Source organism: Cydia fagiglandana, chromosome 8 (genome assembly GCF_963556715.1).
Source record: "Cydia fagiglandana chromosome 8, ilCydFagi1.1, whole genome shotgun sequence".
NCBI lineage: Eukaryota > Metazoa > Arthropoda > Insecta > Lepidoptera > Tortricidae > Cydia > Cydia fagiglandana.
The window spans coordinates 14,369,558-14,391,650 of NC_085939.1; the positions used below are offsets into that span (position 1 = coordinate 14,369,558).

At 40.8% G+C, this 22,093-nt stretch overlaps 3 protein-coding genes and 1 long non-coding RNA gene across 4 annotated transcripts in view; 2 read left to right on the top strand and 2 right to left on the bottom strand.

Moving 5' to 3' along the window:
- Positions 1 to 1,871: 1,871 nt before the first annotated feature.
- Positions 1,872 to 7,900, bottom strand: LOC134666693 (V-type proton ATPase 16 kDa proteolipid subunit c). The gene is made up of 3 exons (XM_063523926.1): positions 7,669 to 7,900; positions 5,835 to 6,027; positions 1,872 to 2,788 (listed from the first exon to the last, which is right to left on the bottom strand). Exons 1-3 carry the CDS (start codon positions 7,739 to 7,741, stop codon positions 2,581 to 2,583), a joined length of 474 nt encoding a protein of 157 aa, XP_063379996.1. The 5' UTR covers positions 7,742 to 7,900; the 3' UTR covers positions 1,872 to 2,580.
- Positions 7,901 to 11,720: 3,820 nt separating this feature from the next.
- Positions 11,721 to 22,093, top strand: part of LOC134666844 (periodic tryptophan protein 2 homolog) — a 55,796-nt gene continuing 45,423 nt past the window's right edge. Inside the window, exons 1-5 of the mRNA XM_063524161.1 lie at positions 11,721 to 11,834; positions 12,088 to 12,200; positions 20,272 to 20,366; positions 20,839 to 20,967; positions 21,790 to 22,007. Coding sequence (XP_063380231.1) covers positions 11,817 to 11,834; positions 12,088 to 12,200; positions 20,272 to 20,366; positions 20,839 to 20,967; positions 21,790 to 22,007 — 573 coding nt within the window. The 5' untranslated portion in view covers positions 11,721 to 11,816. The remainder of the gene's footprint in view (positions 11,835 to 12,087; positions 12,201 to 20,271; positions 20,367 to 20,838; positions 20,968 to 21,789; positions 22,008 to 22,093) is intronic.
- On the top strand, positions 12,395 to 12,885 carry LOC134667050 (uncharacterized). Its single transcript, XR_010098588.1, has 2 exons — positions 12,395 to 12,483; positions 12,522 to 12,885. It is a non-coding gene; the product is annotated as an uncharacterized LOC134667050 (long non-coding RNA).
- On the bottom strand, positions 16,777 to 18,073 carry LOC134666882 (uncharacterized). The gene is made up of 2 exons (XM_063524188.1): positions 17,401 to 18,073; positions 16,777 to 17,352 (listed from the first exon to the last, which is right to left on the bottom strand). Exons 1-2 carry the CDS (start codon positions 18,055 to 18,057, stop codon positions 16,780 to 16,782), a joined length of 1,230 nt encoding a protein of 409 aa, XP_063380258.1. The 5' UTR covers positions 18,058 to 18,073; the 3' UTR covers positions 16,777 to 16,779.

Consider the following 22,093-nt stretch of genomic DNA (forward strand, 5'->3'; position numbering starts at 1 on the left):
AAAGATGCCCGCAATTTGCGAACTTCGATTTTCGCGGTTATAGCCCAGATCCACATCCAAAGTCAAGACTCAAGACCGCCCAATGGGTTTGGCAACCTGTTAATGGTTTGCACTGATGTCCCCATGCCCCATCATAACTTTGCTTGCCACTTTCTGTAGTTTTGTTCTATGAGATTTGTCTTAACCTTTTGACCGCCACAGTCGGAAAGTCTTCGATTGATGTAATGATGTTGATGATTCTGCCAATGTAGAGGTTAGATAAGACAGAATCAATGAATGAATCATTTCATCCCAAAAGGGCGCCAGCATAGAAGTAGCGTCCTATAGAAGTGGTATACGCGTGCCTCCATGAGGGACAAAACATACGCAATGCGACAATATTGAAAACACGTTTTAACAATACACCAAAAACAATCTACGTAGGTAATTCGGTCGGGTTATTTGTTGCCCACCATACACCATACTAAATTTATGGTGGGGAACACAAACAAAAAGTGAGACTGTGACAAGGACAAGCAATAATACCGCTTTCTCTGCTACTCCTACTGAAAGTTCTATACGTGTATCTCGCTCGGTCATTTGGCCCCTCCCCCTTTTCATCTCTATATGCCGACGACGCCTATAGACAGCTTCGCCAATGCAGGCACTTATATACGCGGGACTATAGTCGTTTTTTTAGCATTAGAAAGAACTTCGCAGAAGTTCGCTTGTGGTTCTAAATCTGGCACTTTTAGTGGTAACAATTTGAAGTAAATTATATGTATTGACCATGCTACATTAGATAATTCAATAATTATTAACAATTAACGAGCCTGATAAAAACTGCAGGCTTGCTTCTGCAGAGTTCTTTCTAATGCTAAAAAAACGAACTATAGTTAGTTCTGAAATTGACGCGTGTGTTTTGTGTAATCCACCGTAGCGCCAAAACTACTAAACTGATTTTAGTAAGGAGAGTAGATTTAACCACACTACATATTTACGCCAGTTTTATTTTTACCAAAAAGGCGGTCTGGATAGTTTTTCATACGCTGTACTTGTTTATATGTAAATCGGTAGAAAGTAGTAATGAATAATTCCCATAGCATCTACCCGCCCTTTGTATCGGAAGTAGGTCAGCTTTTCAACCATTAGCGACTCTGATTGCTGTTGTATTGATTATTTAATGTCGTGTCATGCCTTCTGAAACACAACTTTTGCTTTTTGCTATTTGCAGGGTGTGTACCAGGTCTACCTCGAACCAATTTGTTGGTTCATTTCGTCTATTTGTATCTATCGTTTAATTGTAACAAGAGCGAAAAGGCAGATAACGAAATTTAAATTTTTAAATTTCAACAGGGAGCCGAAGACGATGTATTGACCAAGGTCTTAAATTTAAGAATTAATTCGTGAGTACTTAGGGTACTAATCACGATATAAAAAAAAGTGAGGTCAGCACCATTTAAGTGCCCATTTCTCGTGTGAATAAACCAAAAACCGGATTTAACAGAAACACTCCATTCATAATTTACAGTAGTTGTTTTCAAAATATTTTATTAACACAATTCATTCAATAACACCAAAGATTATATAACATTCTCTAACATGAACCTAAAACAAAATACAATTTCACCTAATCGTATTTACTTACCAATTTATATCATTCAAACATCATTTTGACTATGAGGTATACAGAATAAATATTATATTTGAATTATATTATTTCACATAAATTAGTCGTCAGAAGTGTATAATATTTTGCTATTTTTGATTATTAGAGCATCTAGTGTCAGATTAGCATATATACCCTTCCTTACTCATTCGTTCGCGTACCTAATAGAAGATCGAAAAGGAAAATAAAACACGTAAAACAATTAAGTAGAAACAAAATAATATGGAATGTACAAATCATGTTTATTTACTGATTCCTGGCATTACAATATTTGTGACTCGCTTTTGAATTTTCAGTGGTCACTCGAGTTAACAATGATAAGCCCAACAGTATAATATAAGGATACATAACACCCAGTATAACACTGAAAGCTAAGCAAGTAGTTTCCGAGCCAGGTTTAACCTTAACATTCTCAGCAGACGCGGTACACAGTACCATGGGGGTTTTAACGGTTTATAAATTATTTTTAAGATAACTTGTTTGGACTTAAATTTCTATTCTAACTGTACATTAGTTTCGCCTTAACGCTAACATAATCTAAACTCGATATCCTCAGTGGAACCGTGATATCCCTAGGATGGTAGGACCGTTCGCGGTGGAAGGAACGCGCAAATAAGTTGATATGTCGAGTGGTGGAACTAAATTCTCCTGTCACCGAAATGTTTATATCGGGCCGGCAAAAAAAATTATATTGTCGTCGCGCGGTAGCGGGGCTCCATGATTAACATTTAGATAGTTTCAAAAAATATGAATAGAAAATACTGAAAGGTCCGCGGCTCGAGGCGACGCGGCCGCAGCATCCGAGCCGCGCCGCCGGAGCTATGCGGACCGAGGTAGTGCTCCGCGGCTCTATGCGGCTACCGGCGACGACCACTTGCGCGACCAGGGCATAGGGCCGAGAAGCACGGGCGACGGGAGACGAGGGTGCAGATTTACTGTTTCGTGTAGAGGTAGATGGCCACGATGAGACCGTATAGACCCAACACTTCGGCGAAAATGAGGATGAGAATCATGCCGACGAATAATCTGGGCTGTTGCGCTGTACCGCGGACACCGGCGTCACCGACGATGCCGATGGCGAAACCGGCCGCCAGACCCGAGAAACCGACAGCCAGGCCGGCGCCGAGGTGGATGAACCCTCTGCAAAAAAAAAATACAAATTTATTCTATCTGTAATATGTTTTTTTTCTATGGAGACATTACAAATATTGAAGTTTTCATTAGACTCGTTACGTAGGGTTAAGCGAGAAATTTTTCTTAGTGAAAATGGTAATAGTTTTTTGTTGTAGCTACAATAGAAATGCACACTATGTACTACCTAAGTGCCATTCTTAATTTCTAGCCCGCTGACACACATACAGACGAATGAACAGCGTAAGCTTCAGTAATAGGGTTCTGATTGTCAATCTACAGATATGGAACCCAAAAAAGTATGTGTTCAATACCTATTAGTACTAACTATAAAATTCTACGTTAATCATTACTTTATCATTAGCTATTCATATTTTAAATTTTTTTTTATTAAAGTAATAATTTGAATACACAAACAATACTGTTAATCATGTACATCGAGACACTTTTTCTCCTAGTTAAATCAAGTGCTGGAATTTTATAAACACATGAAGCAATTTATGAAAATATTATGTTGTTAAATAATATGAATATGCTTATTGTTTGCACAGCTGTGCAAATTAAAAATGGATTACATTCATGTATTAGACAAAATAAGCAATTTTCCAGTTGTATTAAAATTAAAAATATACATAAATAAAATCAAAATCAAGGGTACCTACATTTATCACGATATTTGTTATCTTTCATGGATTGATCAAACTGCTTATCAGGGCACACTCAAGTGCCTGATATAGTTTTTTTTTATAATGTCTGATTAATTAAAATAATACCTACTACCTACCTACCTACCTAGATGATATAAACTACTGCTTTTCTAATGTGTGTATATAATATTATTGACACATACAAACTAGCCCAAGTCTCCAGAGTTTATGCTTTATTTTATTAATCTCTAACTTTATTAAATTGGTTCAGTAGTTGAGCCATGAAAAGGTAAAAAAAGAAGTGCACAGATTCACATGAATTAAACTGGATCAAGTGTGGCAATAGACGGTAATCAGTAATCACTGTAATAATATATTTATTAATTATTTTAATGTATGTTTAGCATGTAGGCACTAACTCCTAAATGTAAGTAAAGTACTTGTAATACTAACAATTTTATGGACCTATGGAGTCTGAAATAAATATATTGAATTAAATAACCCAACTTATTACTTAACTGTTTCAGAGAAATTACAAAAATTAAATTAGATATAGTTATCACTACACTCTTTAAAACAAAGTCCCCTGCCGCGTCTGTCTGTTTGTGTGTTTGTATGTATATACGCGATAAACTGAAAAACGACTGAAAGGATTTTCAGGTTTTCATCTGTCAATAGAGTGATAGTTGAGGAAATTTCAAGTGTATAATTTGCTAACCCGTGCGATGCCGGGGCAGGTCGCTAGTTATAAATATATTTCAGTTATCATTTGCAAGAATCGTGAACTGAATTGTTTAGATTTTATCATGGAAGCTTACCTACAGAGTAGATAATGGCAATTTACTAGTAATAGCATAAAAAGTGACCTTGTTGTCAGCCATTACAGTATGTCACGACCAAGGTCTGAGGATGTGACTGTGACATCAGACCCAATGAGGCATAGAGTTTAAACGGCACTTCACAAACTTCACATTTCCTTTTTATAGTACAAACAGCGACACTCCTAACTGTACTGTACATCAATAGATCTTATTACAAAAGGCATAAGGTCCACCGATGTACAGTTAACAGTGTGGGCGATGGTACAGCGGATACAGGATACAAGTATTGTATAAAGGAAAAACAAGGGAACATTAGCAATTTTATCACAATTTAAACAGTGAGAATCTTTCTATTGCACCAAGACAGATGCACCAATTTGTATTTCTTTAAGAGGGTAAACTTTCAGCATTAGGAGGACTTGGCAGCAACAGGTATATTATTTAAAATTATTGACAGCAACCACCATTTCGTGAAGGGAATGTTTGGTATACCTGTTAATGTAAGTAGGTCAATAAATAAATGATTCTATACAAAAGTTATATCACATTTAGCAATAGGTTGTAAAGGAACTTGTGTTCAAGAAAGCAATATCCTCCTAAGGCACAGCCAATCAAATGAAAAATGCAATATTTGCCACAGAAATTTGAACCTTTAGTGTAGGAAATAGAATTGATTATGCGTCGTTCAAAAACTGAATGAAACAAAGCAAAAGCAACTCTGTTCCAATCGAATATGATTTAAATTTCATTGAACTGAATAAGTACTATAGGTAGGACCAAGGGCCTTACGAAGAAAAGTACGGAACTTTTTTTAAAGAAATGTTTGTAAGTACTTTAAAATTCTACTAAAGCCTTGTTAAGTCCAAGTAAGTTTTAGTCTTGTGGTAATGGGTTGTAAAGTGCTTTTAATGTTAATAAAAACTTTCGGAAAAAAACTTAAGGTGATTGAAACTACTGTTATGATATGATTATTATGTAAAAAATGTAAAGCCCGGAATTTCTCAGTTACTAGGTATATCAGTTCACTCAGTTCTCTTCAACTAAGAGACTAATATTTCATAGTTATTTGTGACATCCCAGGGGTAAAGGTACCTTATGGCGGCTGGCGCGTACGCTATTATTAACGCCGCTCCAATATTATTGCGGCGCTATGCGACGTAAGCGCCAGCCGCCATAAGGTACCTTTCTCCGTGAAACATCACATTTATGTGTCTTATGTATTACCTTTGTATACTTAAAATTCCAACACTAAAAATCTAACTTGGTTCAATTAGTGTCAATGTTACATAAGTCAGTGGGGCAACACTCCTCCTTTCAGGCATTCTCGGCTCCATATTGATCTGAGCAATTATCGGGGTTGACACAATTTGACGTCCCTTTGCGTGCACGACCACAGATAATAACTTGAATTTTGATAACCCTAAATAACTGAAAGGGATGGTCATTACAAAGGGACTGTATGGTACGTCCCTGAATTGCTGTCAAACTTTGGTTTTGTATGAAGTGTCATTTCTGTACAGTAGTACTATTATTTTATTCTGTGTTCAACTCTTATCTATAGTAAACCAAATGAAAAACAAATCTTACTTGTAGAGGGTGTAACCCATTGAGGGTGCCTCCAGGGAGCCAGCGATGAGCACAGCTACCACCAACCCGTAGATGGCAATGATACCCGCCATGACAACGGGAATGATGGACTTCATGATGAGCTCCGGCCTCATCACCGACATGGCGGCAATACCGGTTCCTGACTTGGCTGTGCCATAGGCAGCTCCCAGCGCTGGAATTAGATAAATATACTTTTTAAAACTCACTTCACTCACTGGGTCACTTCTGGATGAGATTAGCTCAGGACTGGGACAAGTGGCATACTAGGCCTATGCTCAGCAGTGGGTGATAAAGGGCTCATATGACGATGATGACTTTTTAAAATATTTTCTATCACATTAAGTACGAAATCTGTGTTATACACAGAGTCCTCCTTGTATCCTGGTATTAACTCAAGACAAAACGATTAAACTTAATATAATAGTGGCTGACAATAAGAAATGAGTTATCCTTATTCTGAATTACTTAGGTTTCTGCACTCCAGTTTCTAAAAATGAGCTTTAACTATTATGTAGGTAGCTAAATTGTGTTGCAGTTAATACACTGAAACATTATGCAGACATAAGCTCCTATTTAACGTTCATAAATACATATTTCTTCCTTGTAACTCAATTTCTTAATTTTTAAATCTAAATGTAAGGTTTATCTGTAAAAATGTGTTACACTATCTGTTAACTCTGCCATTTCATGTGATGTTGAATAAAAGTGTTCTATGTCCATGTCTAAATGGTTCAGGCATATTGTAAATTGATTCTAATGAAGCTGTGCAGCAGCAAATTGATAAATTGAATGTATTCTAAGGTTCTGATTCCTAATGTTTTATTCACAATGACTCAGATTTAATTAAAAGATTGAAATGATTTCTAGCCACAAGGCAATGGTTATGATTAAGCTATCATCCTTGACAGCCTCATCACAGGATCAATCATGTGATGTTAAACCATAAACTATAATAAATCTATGGGTTATATTTTATAAGCAATGGTTATAAAGCTTGTAGAATATAATGATGTTCAAAGAGAGTTTAAGTTCATAGTTAAGTTATGGTTACATAGTTAACTTCATAAACATATGACTTGTCACATGATGTCCTTAAGTTAGGTCATGTGACATTAATGGTCACATTTTCCAGGATTTCAAGGTAAGTCATGGGGTTTCCCTAAATCTCAGTCTCATAACCTAACTAAATAAGTAGGCTTAGAATGGTAACACCTGTAAGGTCATCCAAATACTTTATCTGGAAGAAAAATATCTATTTAGTTTGAATAAGTCATGTGCCTGCTGATAATCAAATCTTATTTCCAATAATCAAAGATTGCGTGACAAATTAATACTTATTACACATGTATAAGTAATCCAACAATAGCTGGGATTGTTGGAAAGAGGCTTTCCAGTCCTTGTAAGATTTTGGTTAAGTATGTACTACCAACATGGCAAAACTTAATTGTCAATCACATGACTATGCTTATGATTCATAAGAATCATAAGTTGTAATGATACAATTAAATATTTCAGGAATACGCCCCTCGTTTGTTCGTTCCAGGCATGAAACCCAGGCTGCGACACTCATCACGCGTATTTTCGAATGTCTGTCTGTCGTATGGCACAAGGTGCGGCTATTCCTATAATTAGGACGCCTAAAATAACATCAGTTCATAATTTTTATACTTATAATCGGTATCTAGGGCGGGTAACTAATATTGAGCTTGTAAAGCATTCAATGAAATCATCGCGAGAAAGTAACACTTTTTCGACAGATCGATAAAAACGAATCTAGACAGCCATTCTAAACAAGTTACACAGAATCTCTTACCGCTAAAGATGATAGCGGACGCCGCCCCCATAACTCCAAAGAAGGGTCCATAGATGGGACTTTCAGCCGACATTTTGGATTAGTGTGGGAGTATTTACAGGTCCCAAAAACTGTGATGACTATCTGCACACACTCACTCCACGGAACTACTTTAGCACAGACAAATATGGCCCAAGCCTTACAGACTCGATAGAATGGGTCATATGACGATTGATGTTCAAGGCAGTGTTCGATATGCCTCTAGTTCTGATTGGCTTTCATACGTCATTTCCGAAATGCGCGACCAATCCTGAGCTCAAGATTTCGCAGCGTTATGACGTAGTTCATCGATGTGGATCGCTGGCCAGCAATATCCGTCTGCGCATGTACACTTTAACAAAATCATTTCTTTTTTAGTTGTAAACTATTCAATGAACACACAATTCCTAGCTTTAACCCACAAACAATATTTAAATAATATTGTAAATGGCAAACACAATGAAAATAATACTTAAATATGTGATTTAAATTTAATTAGGCAATGTATTGATCCTTACAGGGTTGCCATGCTGGAATTGGCTACTACTTTGGTAGTTATTACATCCTTTAAGTTGACCCCCCCAGTTATATCCCATCTTAATCATTTTCTCTATACAAGGTGAGCCCGATTAATCTGACAAGGTTTTTTATGGAATAAAGTAACTGAATCCGTTTCCATGAAGAATACGAGCGAATGGATTCCCTAAATCTGTGCGTAACTCCTGTTTCTAAGATGTGAAAACAAAAGTCAATTTATGATGGCGGGGTGGGATAGCAATAATTCATTGAATAACCAGAATAAGTTTGTTATGTGTTGTTCATCTTATAAATGAATGCTGTGTGATATCACGTATGTGAAAACATGTTGTTTATATCAACATTACAAAAATTGCATTATTGTTACAGGAAATTCAATCAAAAAATCTTTAACTAGAGTTAAGTAGACTTGAGTCCCAAATATAACACCAATTTAAAAAAAAATTAGAGTTATTTAGATAAATGCAAAATATAGAGAAATACTACCGACGTCAGCCTCGCAGCCTCAAAATTGCACGGCGACTTTATCAATGAATTCATTCATAATTTCTCAACGCAGTTTCACAGCTCACTATATATTCTCCCTGAGATGACCAGGGCCCAGTTTTATAAAGTTACAAGTTACAAGTTTACATGCGTTTACTGGCAACACTTGCTCCGTTTTTTTACAATTTGCGTTTTATAAAAGTACTGTGTTACAATTTTACAGGTTACAGGTACAAGTGCCTGTAGCTCAACCATAGACGAAAATACGGGAGTTTTATAGTTTTAAACTCATAATCGAACAAGCGTTTTATAAAAATATTGTAAATTACAAGTGTAGATTGGTACACTTGTAACAAAAACTTACATACGTCTTGAGTCCTGTAACAGCACAACAGCAGTTACTTGTAGACTCGTTTTCTGAGAGATTTTAAACTTTACTCTTTATTGTTAAGCACCAACGCCAACGATTGTGCCAGGGCATGCATACTTTTCCATGCACCTTATCAGTTTTTGTTAATGTATCTGAAATATATAGTAAATAGGAAATAAAGTGACAATATGTTTGATATTGATTTTATTGACGATTCGTTTTATTTTATCTACTAGGAAATGGAAAGGGATTATTGCCGATATTTGTCGTTGATTTATTAGCATTCGTCTCTTTATTTAAGTATAGTGCATTCACATTATGGTAAAGTGTACTATTCATAATTTTCGATACACACCGTATTTATCTTTGAGCCGCTACCGAAACGATACATTTTAATGTAAGAATGTGAAAAAGTACTTATTTACATGTTATTTACTTATTACGTAAATATTTCATTAAATCTAACTTAATCTGAATCTGAAAACGGCCCAAAAAGTATATCCTTGGCATGGAACGCCGCTCTCAACCACTCGATTTTTCCTTCATTTCTGGCCATTTTTCCAGTAATCAATATTTTACAGCAAACAAAAACACATAATTTAGTAGAGAACGGAGTATCTATGACACATGTTTTTTTTTTAATAGTGATGTCCTTCACACCTGTAGATTTCACATGTAATCGAGATTGACCGTGGTTCTTTACAACTGTAATTATTTATGTGTATTTATAAAACACCTGTAGCCGTTCACAGTGCATTACAGGTGCCTGTAGCCTGTACTCTTGTAACCTGTAACTTGTAACTTTATAAAACTGGGCCCAGATCTCATTAATTAAGATAAGATAAAAAAATATTTGACTGCACAAATAAGAATACAGAAGAAGAAGTATACTAACAGAAGAAGTGTACAAAATATTTAACAATTACAACTATGTATATCTGTTATTAGATTGTTACAATTAACTGAATTAACTTTATTTTATGTTTAATTTAAAAAAAAATAGAGCTAGGCCAAGACAAGTCTGCAACGATTTTGATAACACACGCAGTGCAAATAACGAACGCCAGATTCTAAGAAATTATGACGTATTAATTAATAACACTTGCACTGCCTGTGCTATCAAAATCGTTGCAGACTGGTCTTGATCTAACTCTATATACATATTATTGTGTATTGTTACCAAATAGTCCACAAGCTTCTAAGCATTTTATTTTCAGAGTATATAATAAATTACTTTGATGAAATTGATAGAATTCGAAAAACGATAACGAAAGTTTTATAAAATTCATAATTTAAATAATCTTTATGTTTCCTTTACATTCACTAATATTTTCTACAGTGAAATAAAATGACAATAACACTTAAATACAGTTAAACGTAAATAAAAAATAAATTAACTAACTAGTCTTTCTACAGTCGTCATTCCCATCCCATAATTAAAAGTCGGTCTCGCATCCAATGTACGTTCTTTATTAAAAAGGAGAATGCAATTTGTGGTAGTGTTAGGACGTGATGAATGCCGACTATTTAATATGCCGACTATATTGCAGGGGCGGGACGCGGAACAGACGATTTAAAACAGCTTTAAAGGGTACTTTTCTATATACATATATTTATTTTTAATAGAAGTGGTAATTGGAACAATTCTAATTCCGAATCTGTAATTTCAAAAATAAAGAATGTTTAGATGTGACCGTATGTCACCATACGATTATTTACTCTTTCTATCAGTATAAGAACACAGCAAATTTTAAAAATGTAGGCGTCCCAATTGTCTCAAAGAAAATAAGAATTTCGCGCCTTTTTCTACTGACAAAGTTGTTTAGCAGACTATATATTGGTGAGGACGACGCATAGACTTATAATATATAAAGACGTAGTCTCAGCGAGCTGTCACTGTTGCCACTTTTGTTTAGTGTACGATTAACAATGCGGCCCACGTTGCTGTAGCCATGTCGATAAAGTCATATCGATAAACTATCGACATTTCTTGCAATTTTAATTTAACTTCAAAGGCTTAACGATACCTAAAATGACCAAAAACGCTTTTATTCTTTATTGTGGTTGTCAGATCACAATTTTATAGTCACGCCCCAGCAGGGAACCAAGGGAAAGTTCAGATATTTAATTAAAATACATAAATACCTCCTAAAATAGGTGTTCCGCAATAATTGAATTATATTATTATATTATAATATATTCATTATCCATTAGCATTTCAATTATGTTTATGTTTAACGAAGATATTGAAGCTTCAATTAATCGCTATTTCGTTCCGCTGTGTAGCGTTTATCGATATATAACATGATTAAAATCGACTTTTCACATCCCTAAAAGAGCACACATATACGCTTTTACGCACACATACACAGCCTGGGCGCATCAAGAAAGGCAACACTTGATTTGAAGTCCACCTTGTCAACTGTTATGGTTGTCCTTTTTTGACAAACGGCATTTTTAAAAGAGCGAGGAGAGAGAAATGATACTAGTTGCTGCGCCTTGAAAGAGAACAGAAAAGGTTGGGCCCTTGGGACGACGAGGACGACTGTTAACCAATAGTAGTTTCTGTAATTTTTAGTTGGCTACACTAACCACGTGCGTTTGACGTCTGTCAAAATTGACAAATGACAGCTTCAAAAACATTGGATTGAACATGCTGCCTTTGCTTTGCCGCATTTGTTGCAAAAGTTATGAATTGATGTTTATTTAATTACACAGAAGAAATATAAAAAACAACATGAAATTTAATTACAAGGTTGGTAAACTTTAACATATATTTTAAGTCATAACTTGCTGGTAAAACTTAATGTAGTATTGCATCCTATATATTTGTTTTGATAATTTTACCAAGAATTAATCACCCAATTATATAGGTACATATTTCTAAACTACGTTTTTGTCATTATTCTGGTAAATTTATGATGACTCATATACTTGTGACTACAAAAGTGCAATTTTAATGAATAAACAAGAACTGTAACATAACCTACATGTTTTTAACTTTCTAGTTTCAAAACCTCCTGGGTACGGTGTACCGCCGCGGCGATATCCTATTTATGAATAACGGTAACTGCGTAGTCAGCCCGGTGGGAAACAAAATAACTATATACAACCTTATACAGTAAGTATATCAAGAATCTAGTATATAACTGGATCAGGTATGAGGGGTGGGAGGAAATAACCGAACAAGATAGTCTTATGTATCTTTCAGTAGGAGTAGCAGCGACAGAGCTATTATTGTTTGTCCTTGTCAGTCTTATATTGTTTCATTACCCCACTGTAAATTTAGTATGGATTATGGTGGGTAATATTTAGGACAAATAATTTCTCCAGAACACCAGAATGACAAGGAAACAGAAAACAGAGTGTGTATTGCATGGAAAAAATACTGGTCATGGAAAGAGGTTATGAAGAACCCGGAAATCCCACTAAAATACAAAAGTAAACTGTTCAACTCTTGCATCCTCCCTAGCATGACATATGGTTGCCAAACGTGGGCCTTAACACAAAAAAATAGGAAATCCCTAGAAGTATGTCAACACAACATAGAGAGAAGTATTCTCAACATCAAAAAGAAAGACAAAATAAGACTAAGCACCATAAGAAAAAACACAAAATTAAGGGATGTATTCTATGTAACAGATAGCCTAAAATGGAAATGGACCGGACACATGCTCTGGGAGCCAGGACAAAAATGGTCAAAAATTGTTACAACCTGGTACCCCAAAGACGGGAAAAGGAAAAGAGGCAGACCTTACCGCAGATGGGAAGACGACATTAGAGCTATCGCTGGACCAACATGGACATGGACAAGAAGAGCAACGAACAGAGAGGAATGGAAGGTCTTAGGGGAGGCCTATGCCGGGAGGCAAGTCGACCGATGTCAACTCTAACAAAAATGACAACCAACCTTATTCTAAATATTTAAAAATTATAATAATTAAAAATTATAATAATTAGTAATAATAAATGTAGATCTTCTTCTTCTTCTTTATTAGGGGCTATATAAGGCTCCAAAGCCTATGTATCACTGCGACCATTCCTGATCTATTGTGATCGCCACCTACTACAACTCTCGATCCAACCCTGCAACTTCAAATAGTTGCAGGATCTTTTTGGTTTCGAGAGACTTTACCTCCTCCGGGCGTAATATGTGTCCGCCCAAGATTAGGTCACGAGTACGCATTAGGCAAGGGCACTCTGTGAGGATGTGTAAGGGCGTCTCCTCTGCCTACATGCAGAGGCAGAGTCTGCACCGCCCTATGTCACGTTTCCCCATGGTGTGCATGTGCTTATTTAGGCCGCAGTGCCCGGTAAGCACCCTTACCAAGTTGCGCAGTTGGTTCCTAGACAGCGCTAAGGCGTTCGAGGACGCCTTTTTGCTGAAGGCCTTGATAAGCGCTTTGGAATGGTTCAAACCTGTTGTTTCTCTCCAGAGTTGAATGGTTTTGTAGTGACAGTAGGTCTTTAGGGTGAGCCGCGTTAGGCTTTTGGGGATACCACAAAAGGGCTCAGGACTGTAGTTCTTCCCCTTAGCCCCTGCTCGCGCGAGTTCGTCGGCCTTCTCGTTTCCTACGACACCCGCATGCCCCGGGACCCAACGTAGAACAACCTTGTTCCTGGCTCCAAGGTTGTTCAATAGTTGCCTGCAGTTCTCAACCAGCCTCGATGTGGTGACATCGGAGGTTAGGGCTAAGAGTGCCGCCTGGCTATCCGAATGGATATAGATAGTATGGTTGCCGTAGTTGCTTTGCAGATTGATTGACGCACATTCCAGAATGGCGTATACCTCTGCCTGGAATATAGAGCAAAAACGTCCTAGGTTTAAGCTGATACTTTTCCTAGGCGCTTCACCGTATACTCCGCAGCCTACTTCAGATCCGGATTTGGAGCCATCAGTGTACCACCTCAGGCTTCCTTCTTTCCACTTGATTTGACTGTTTGACCAGTCCTCCCGTTTGGGGATTTCCACTGAGTAAAGTTTGAGTGGACAAAATTTGGGTGACATAGTGTCGGATGGCATCCCAAGAACAGGAATATCGTACACTGATTCCTTAAACAGTCTCAGAGTTTGCGATAACCAATTACCTCTCCTCGCGCCCGCTATTCTAAGCATACTAGATCTCGCCTCCAATTCTAGATGTAAGTGGAGGGGCGGTAGATTTAGTATGGCTTCTAGGGCTGCCGTCGGGGAGGATGACATGGCCCCAGTGACGATGACACAGGCAGTTCTTTGAAGGCTGCCAAGCTTCATCACTGTTACCTTCTGCGTCGTTTTCCTGTACCATGCTACAGAGGCGTAAGACACTATCGGCCTCACTATGGATGTGTACAGCCATAAGGCAATTTTGGGTTTTAGACCCCATCTGTTGCCTGCTAAACGACAGCATATTGCCAAGGCTGATCTGGCCTTTTGTATGGTTCCGTCCACATGTTTGTTCCAGGTCAGTTTCTGGTCCAGTGTTACCCCAGATATTTGACCTCTGTTGAGAACGGAATAGTTTTACCATTCATGACAAGCGGTTTAAGTTTGTCCAGTTTCCTCTTGTTCGTGAATGGTACTATAATTGTCTTATCTGCATTGATAGACAATTCATTCTCTCCGCACCATGTATTTATGGTGTTGAGAGCCCTCTGCATAAGGTCTGATAAAGTACTTTGGCAGTTGCCCCTCACCGTCACAACAAGGTCGTCTGCGTACCCCTGAGTGTCGATTCAGAGTTCCGCCATCTTGTGCAGAAGTCCATCCACCGCGAGAGTCCAGAGCAAGGGAGATAGGACACCTCCCTGCGGGCAGCCTCTCACAGTGGCCACTTCGAGTGTAGTGTTAAGCAAGTCTAGCCTAACCACTCTGCTTGAGAGCATGCTTTGCACCCAGCGGACAGTGGTGGAATCCACCTCCTTGACCCTAAGCCCTTCCACCAGTGTCCGAATGGGTGTATTATCAAAGGCGCCCTCAATATCTAAGAAGGCCGACATGGCTATGTCCTTGTCTTCCAAGGCCCTTTCCACTCTGTCAACTAGCTCCAGCAAGGCAGTCTCTGTAGATCTGCCCTTGCGGTAAGCATGTTGGCTGTCGTGTATGGGTTTTCTCAGAAGACAGCTCTCCCTGATATACTTATCGATTACCTTTTCCAAGGTTTTAAGGAGGAACGAGGAGAGGCTGATCGGTCTGAAGGACTTGGCTAAAGCGTAATCCTTCCTCCCAGCCTTTGGTATAAATAATACCTTGACCTTGTTCCACTGTTCTGGCAAGTGTCCCCAGGCATAACTAGCTCTGAAGATTCTAACCAAATGCGGGATTAGGACTTCAGCTCCTCGCTGCATTAGCACAGGGCTTACTCCGTCCAGGCCGCACGTCTTGTAAGGTTTGAAAGAGTTTATAGCCCACTTCACTATCCCGGGCCTTATGACGAGGGCAGCCTGCCTCCAGTCCTCCGGGCGAGGCCTATGCAAGCCTCTGAACACCTGGGACTCGTGCGCCTGTCCTGCCCCTGGGAAGTGAGTTTCAGCTAAGAGCTCCAAAGTCTCCGTCTCACTAGCAGTGAAGGAGCCATCATGCCTCCTGAGAAGGCCTACCTGATTGCTTCTAGCTTTGGAGAGTATCCTGTGAAGTCTCGCTCCTTGAGGCGTATTTTCAATTTCCTCGCAGAACCTCCTCCACGACGCTCTCTTAGCTTTCCTAATCTCTTTACTGTATTCATTTAGGGCTTTCCGATAGACCTCCCACTCCCCTGTCCTCTTAGCCCTATTGAATAACTTGCGTGTTTTGTCCCTGAGCCTCCTAAGGTTGGAGTTCCACCATGGGACCACACGTTTGGTAGTTTTGACCTTGGGAGCACAGTTTTCTTAAAAGGCACTTACAATGCCATTTGAGACCACCTCTACCGCAAGTTCTAAACTCTCCCGCGTTTTTATTACCTTCCCTACGGATTCCAGATTACGTTCTAGGCAGCTCCTGTAGCCTTCCCAGTCAGTCCTCCGGGGATCCCTGAAGGTGACCGTTTGAACGCTGAGAGAAAAAGATATATTAAAACAGATGTGTTTATGATCTGACAACGATTCTACATCACTTACCCTCCAGTTCTGAATATGCCTGGCTAGATTTGAAGATGCAAAAGTCAAGTCCAAAACCTCCTTCCTAACCCTAGTGACAAAGGTGGGTGAACATCCTATGTTTAGAATTTGGAAGTTATTACATAGAAGAAAGTCATGTAGTAACTCACCCCTATCATTGATGTCGGTGCTCCCCCAGTTGGTGTGGTGGGCGTTGGCATCACATCCCACCAGTATTTCTGCGTTGTGTTTGCGGGCATAGTCGGCCACGGTTGTGAGTTCCGCAGAGGGGTCGTTCCTATCTCCAGGGAGGTATGCCGAACAGAGTATAACTCTCTGCCCGCTCCATCCCTTGAAATTTACATACGCTGCTACCAGGTCGTCTGTGCATAACTCTGGAACAGGTAAAAAGTCAATGTTCTTGCCAAAAGCAATGCAAGCCCTAGGCTTAATTCCGTTAGTATTGTATAAAACTTTACCAACCGAGTTCAGTCCTAGTATGGTTGAGTTCCGCACCCAAGGTTCTTGAAGTAGTGCGAGGTCGACGTGTCCTGCAAGCCGGCTTTCAACAATAGCCGTGGCTGCTGCCGCATGGTGGATGTTTGCTTGCAGGACCCTCGCGGGTGCCGTAGGGCCAGGGAATTTTATTTGGCCCTCTTGGTGACCCGTTGTGGCCCTCCCCTGCCTCTCGCAACAGGAGTCCTTTGAGGCCCTCCTGTCACCGAGGTTATGGGTCTGGCCCTACCGGGTACCATGCCCCTCGTCATGCCCCTTGTGCCTCTAGCTGCCGGTTGCCCGCCCCCACGGCCACGAGAGCCCTGGGGTCTAGGAGTTCGGCCGCTAGGTACCATGGTACTTGGCCCGGGAGTAGATTCAGCGAGGGGCTGGGGTTGCTGTTCCGTCTGCTGTGCTGGGGGAGCGTTTGGCCCCCCTTTTAGTCGGAACAGTACCTTCTTAAAGCCAATCGCTACCTCCCCACGATTGGCCTTAAGGGTTTCGGCGGAAGGCTCATCCAGAGCGAAGGTGACCACCTTGCCACCCTGCTCAGCCTTCTCCCCGAGAACTTTCCAGAGCTCTGTATTCAGGCCAAAGTTCTGGACCCTGATCAGCGCCAAGGCTTCCTCCACTGAGGCCGCCTCGGACTCTGGAATAAAGGTGATGGCCGTGGCTGGTTTGGGCAATTCACCCTCCGGGATGACGGAGAGATTCGCCTCCGGCTACGGCTTTAGGTTCGGGACCTTACTCACAAGCCAGTCCCTGCTAACCTGGTTGACACAGGTCACCAGTATCCAGCCCGTCTTATGAATGAAGCCCAGAAACTGTGGTGCACCGCCCTTCGCATTCGCCCATTGGCTAACCATGGCGAGATTTAGGTGACGGTGGACCAACTTCATCTGGTCCTCACTCATAGGGTCCGAATTACGGATCCCTACTCGTGAGGACCCCGCTACCTCCCTGAAGCTCGGTTGACGAGGCTCCCCTGAGGTTTCAGCGCGGAGTTTCGGGGCCTTTTTCGCTGATCCCTGTGGAGATTCGTCCTCAGAGCGGACCCTTTTTACAGGGCCTTTCTCTTTGGCCGGCTTCTCCACAGCGATATCCACCCAAGGCTTACGGGCCAATGACAGGGCCTGCTCTTTGGCTACCCCGTCGCCCATTAGCCTGCGGAACCTCTTGCGCGCAGCACCCGACATGCGTTTAAAAACACGCGGCTCTTTGGTCGAGGAGCTGTCACCGGGCGCACCAGAGACGATGTCGTCTCTGTCGACCTCAGCTACCCCCTCCCCTCCCTGAGAGCAAACCTCGGGCGTGCCAGAGGCTTCTGCAGCCTCCTTCGCTCCGATACTACCTTCAGCCTGGATCAAGTCCAGAGCTGAGGACATGGCGTCAAAACTTTCTAAATTGTTGTTACTAATATTTTCCATGAACGTCCCACGAGTAGCAAGGGAAATATAGGTCACAGAACGGCAGACCCCCGCTTGCCGACTGAAGGACTAGATACTACTACGATTCGCCCCGGTTTCGTAGAGACGCCGTTAGAGACTGGTCTCGCCACCAGCCACGCATCCATCGGCACGGTACGTATGACACCTTGGATTGGCGGAGAGGAAATGGAGTAGGAAAGGGGAGCAAAAGGGAGAAATAGGGAGAGGGAGGGTTAGAGAGAGGAGGGATAAATATAGGAGTAAAGACGGGAAATGACTATTTGGATCACAGGATGTTAAGACGGGAGATAAGGTAGGGGAAAAGGATTACCTGGCGGGTGGGACTGTCACACCAGGTATGGCCCTCATACTTAGCTGCTAGTGGCCCGAGGTTGTTGGTAAATAGTGCGACGCTCGTTAAGACCACTAGCATTTCCAGGGTGTACGACCCACCCAGCAGTGAACCCCGGGTGGGTTCAACCCTGGTCCGCGGCGGCAGATCCAGGGTCGACGGGGACGTGTATGAAGGACTTGAGTGAGCAGACCTGTAGCCCAGCGTCGCAAACCTGAGCGTGCCTACCCCCTCCTACACCCCAATAAATGTAGATACAAATAATAATAATAATAGGCCCGCAGGGCAGCTTGTGGCGAGCTGTTGGGGAGTAACGACCTCACGGACCCGAGTGCTCCCGAGAGTCGGTCAGGGTCTCCGTCTCCGGCGTGTCTTTGTCGGTCGGAGTGGACCCCAAGGAGACCCGCAGGACTCTCAGCTCTGGCTTGCCTTAATTGGCCGTCCAGAGAGGAGTCGCTAGAGCTATATGCTCCAGAGGTGGAAGTGAAAGATGCATAAGACGCGAGTTGGCACAGTGGCTGGTAACAGCCACTGGGTAGAAAGCGGCGCACACCTCTCGACACCCCTGAGCCGCTCACACCGATGTTGCCCCTGGTCGTCTTCACGACGGCAGTTTCAGGGGCCCATCTAGTCAGCGGCAAGTCACCACCTGCCTCGATAACGTGTGTTAGCATTGTTAAGGCAGGTGTCCGAACTCTTTAGAATAGCCCAGTCTCATTGTCCACCCAAACTTCAATCCATAGACCTGTATACTATTCACTTTTGCTACAATAGTCCCAATGCCTGCTGAGACCGGTTCATGGGTGTCTATTGTTGCACCTGTGAACGGGTTCCAGCAGGCGTTCTACATGACATTAAAGCTCTCCAAGGGGCCTCTACGTGTTGGATCTGTGTCCCCACGCAAGCCTATCAAAAAACCGGGATTATAGGCCCGTGATATCCAAGGAGATACAAAAAATAATAATAGTGTAATATGTTTGACTAATATGAATAATTTGACAAATATCCAATAACATGACAAAATGTACCATTTAAAAATTGAAGGTCGAAAATAAAAGGCTATTTTATTTTATTTTATTTTATGGTGGGTAACAAATTAATTCGACCAATCATAGCATCGCATTGGGTATGTTTAATATAGCACTTCTATTGAATCCTACCTTCTATGAAGTATATTGACTTGACTCATTAATTTTTAACAATCATGGCTCTGGCGGATTTTAATTCCAATGCAAAATGGACGAAATGCAAAAAAAACCGGGCAAGTGCGAGTCGGACTCGCGCACGAAGGGTTCCATACTATAATGCAAAAAAAAAACAAAAAAAAGCAAAAAAAAACGGTCACCCATCCAAGTACTGACCACTCCCGACGTTGCTTAACTTTGGTCAAAAATCACGTTTGTTGTATGGGAGCCCCATTTAAATCTTTATTTTATTCTGTTTTTAGTATTTGTTGTTATAGCGGCAACAGAAATACATCATCTGTGAAAATTTCAACTGTCTAGCTATCACGGTTCGTGAGATACAGCCTGGTGACAGACGGACGGACGGACGGACGGACGGACGGACGGACAGCGAAGAATTAGTAATAGGGTTCCGTACCCAAAGGGTAAAAACTGTACATAATTAAGAGTAGTTAAGAAGCACTGATTAGTCTTAAGTTAATTGATTCAGTTGTGTTACGATAATTAACCATGTATCTTGTATTGTATTTATTGTACTTAATTCATACATATATAAGCCTGCATACGCTAACACACTCATGCATAAAACTTAAATACAAAAAATAAAACTAAAAGTTTACATCAAATAGTGTGAGCCTTCAGTAATAAACTTAAATAAAATGCTTTTTTTTTTTTCAGAAACAAAAGCATAACCCTGCCTGTGGAAAGTCACTACAACTACACAGCTTTAGACATCTCTCCCAATGGTTCTACATTGCTAGCAGTTAATGAACGTAAGTTATCAATACGGTTAAAGTTACTGTTAGACATGCTGATTACTAGCATGAAAGCATGCCACTATTGAGCAATTGCTACTTAGTAGTATGTGTGTCGAAACATTGCTAATAATGAGCATGCTCATTTTGAGTTTGCTCAAAAATCAACGGCCGTGCGATTTTTGGTCATGCTACCTGCAGCGCGGGTGGAGGGGGGCGTGCTTTTAGCACGTGTGAACAGGTTTGCTTATTGAGCATGCTAGTATCTTGTTTCTGTATAGCGCTTTCAACTTAAAAAGTCAAATTGAGACTGAGAGCCATAGCACGCTATAAAATGGCATTTGAAATGGCTCTCTCACTCTCTGTCAGTTCAAATAAAGCCTAGCTTATCACTTTTCAGTTCAAATAATAGCTTAACACTTTTGGTGCTGGCACCACCCGTCAGGTGTGAATAGTTAATAGCTATAATTTTATTTCTAATTAATTTCAGAGGGTGAAGCGCAAATGATAAGTCTTCAAACATGCAATGTGGTGCACAGATACAAGTTCAAACAGGAGGTTGTTGCTGTTCGCTTTAGTCCGGATGGGAAATACTTTGCTGCCTGTTGCGCTGAAACTGGTATGGTTTTTAGTGTTCCGTACAAAACTTTGTTTATTTACGGAACACTTATGGGATCACTTCGGTCTTGCAAATCAGTTAAATACGTTTTTTATATGGCATAATTTTTTTCTACCTACCTGCATTTTGCCACGACTCATAGAAGCCTGGGGTCCGGTTGACAACTAATCCCAGAATTGACAAAGGCTCTAGTTTTCACAAAAGTGACTGCCATCTGGCTTTCCAACCTGGATGGGTTTTTAGGCCTTATTGGGATTAGTCCGGTTTCCTCACGATGTTTTTTTTTCAACGAAAGGCGACTGGTAAAAATCAAATGACATTTTTACATAAGTTCCAAAAAACTGATTGGATTGAATGTCACACTCTCTTACCGCTAGGCCACCAGCGCAATGTACAGTTAAAATACTTGTATGATATTTATTCTAGTCCAAGTAACTATATTCCAGTCATGGAGTATAGAGTAAAAGGAGTGAAATCTCTAATGGTAGAACTGTCAGCTATAAAATAATAGTTCCAAATCTCTCTAGAGTAGCTAAGAACGTAGGCGTTAGGCGGATGGAGTGAATTGCGCTGTCATTGATTAGAATTTTCAAATATTCTAGGTATTGTAGCGCCACCTAAGGTTTTTTGACGGACACTTTTAGAGTTTGTATTCCTGAAGCCCCGTCTCCATATCGCGCGGCAAACCATCGAACATTGGCTCGCGAGGCAGCCGCGCGCAATGGATACCGGGCTGGCGCGCGAATGTTCGATGGTTTGCCGCGCGATATGGAGACGAGGCTTTACCTCTACCTTCCATAAGTTCAAGTAACTATATTCCAGTGTTCATAATGACGGCACCCTGCCACTTCACGGGCGAGTTCCGCTCATTCGTGATGAAGCGTGTATTCCGTAAGGCTCGCGATGACGTCACATGCCTGGACTGGTCAGCGTGCTCCCGTCTCCTGGCCGTCGGCTCTAAAGACACCTCCACTAAGATATACACAGTCGATTACTTGGACAATCTCAATATGTACTCGTTGGGCGGACATACCGATAAGGTGAGTTCTTTGTATTCAAGTGATCTGAAGGGCACCTTAAATGAGCCTGTTAGAACTGGCTAACTGAACTTAAAACTCTGCGTAGA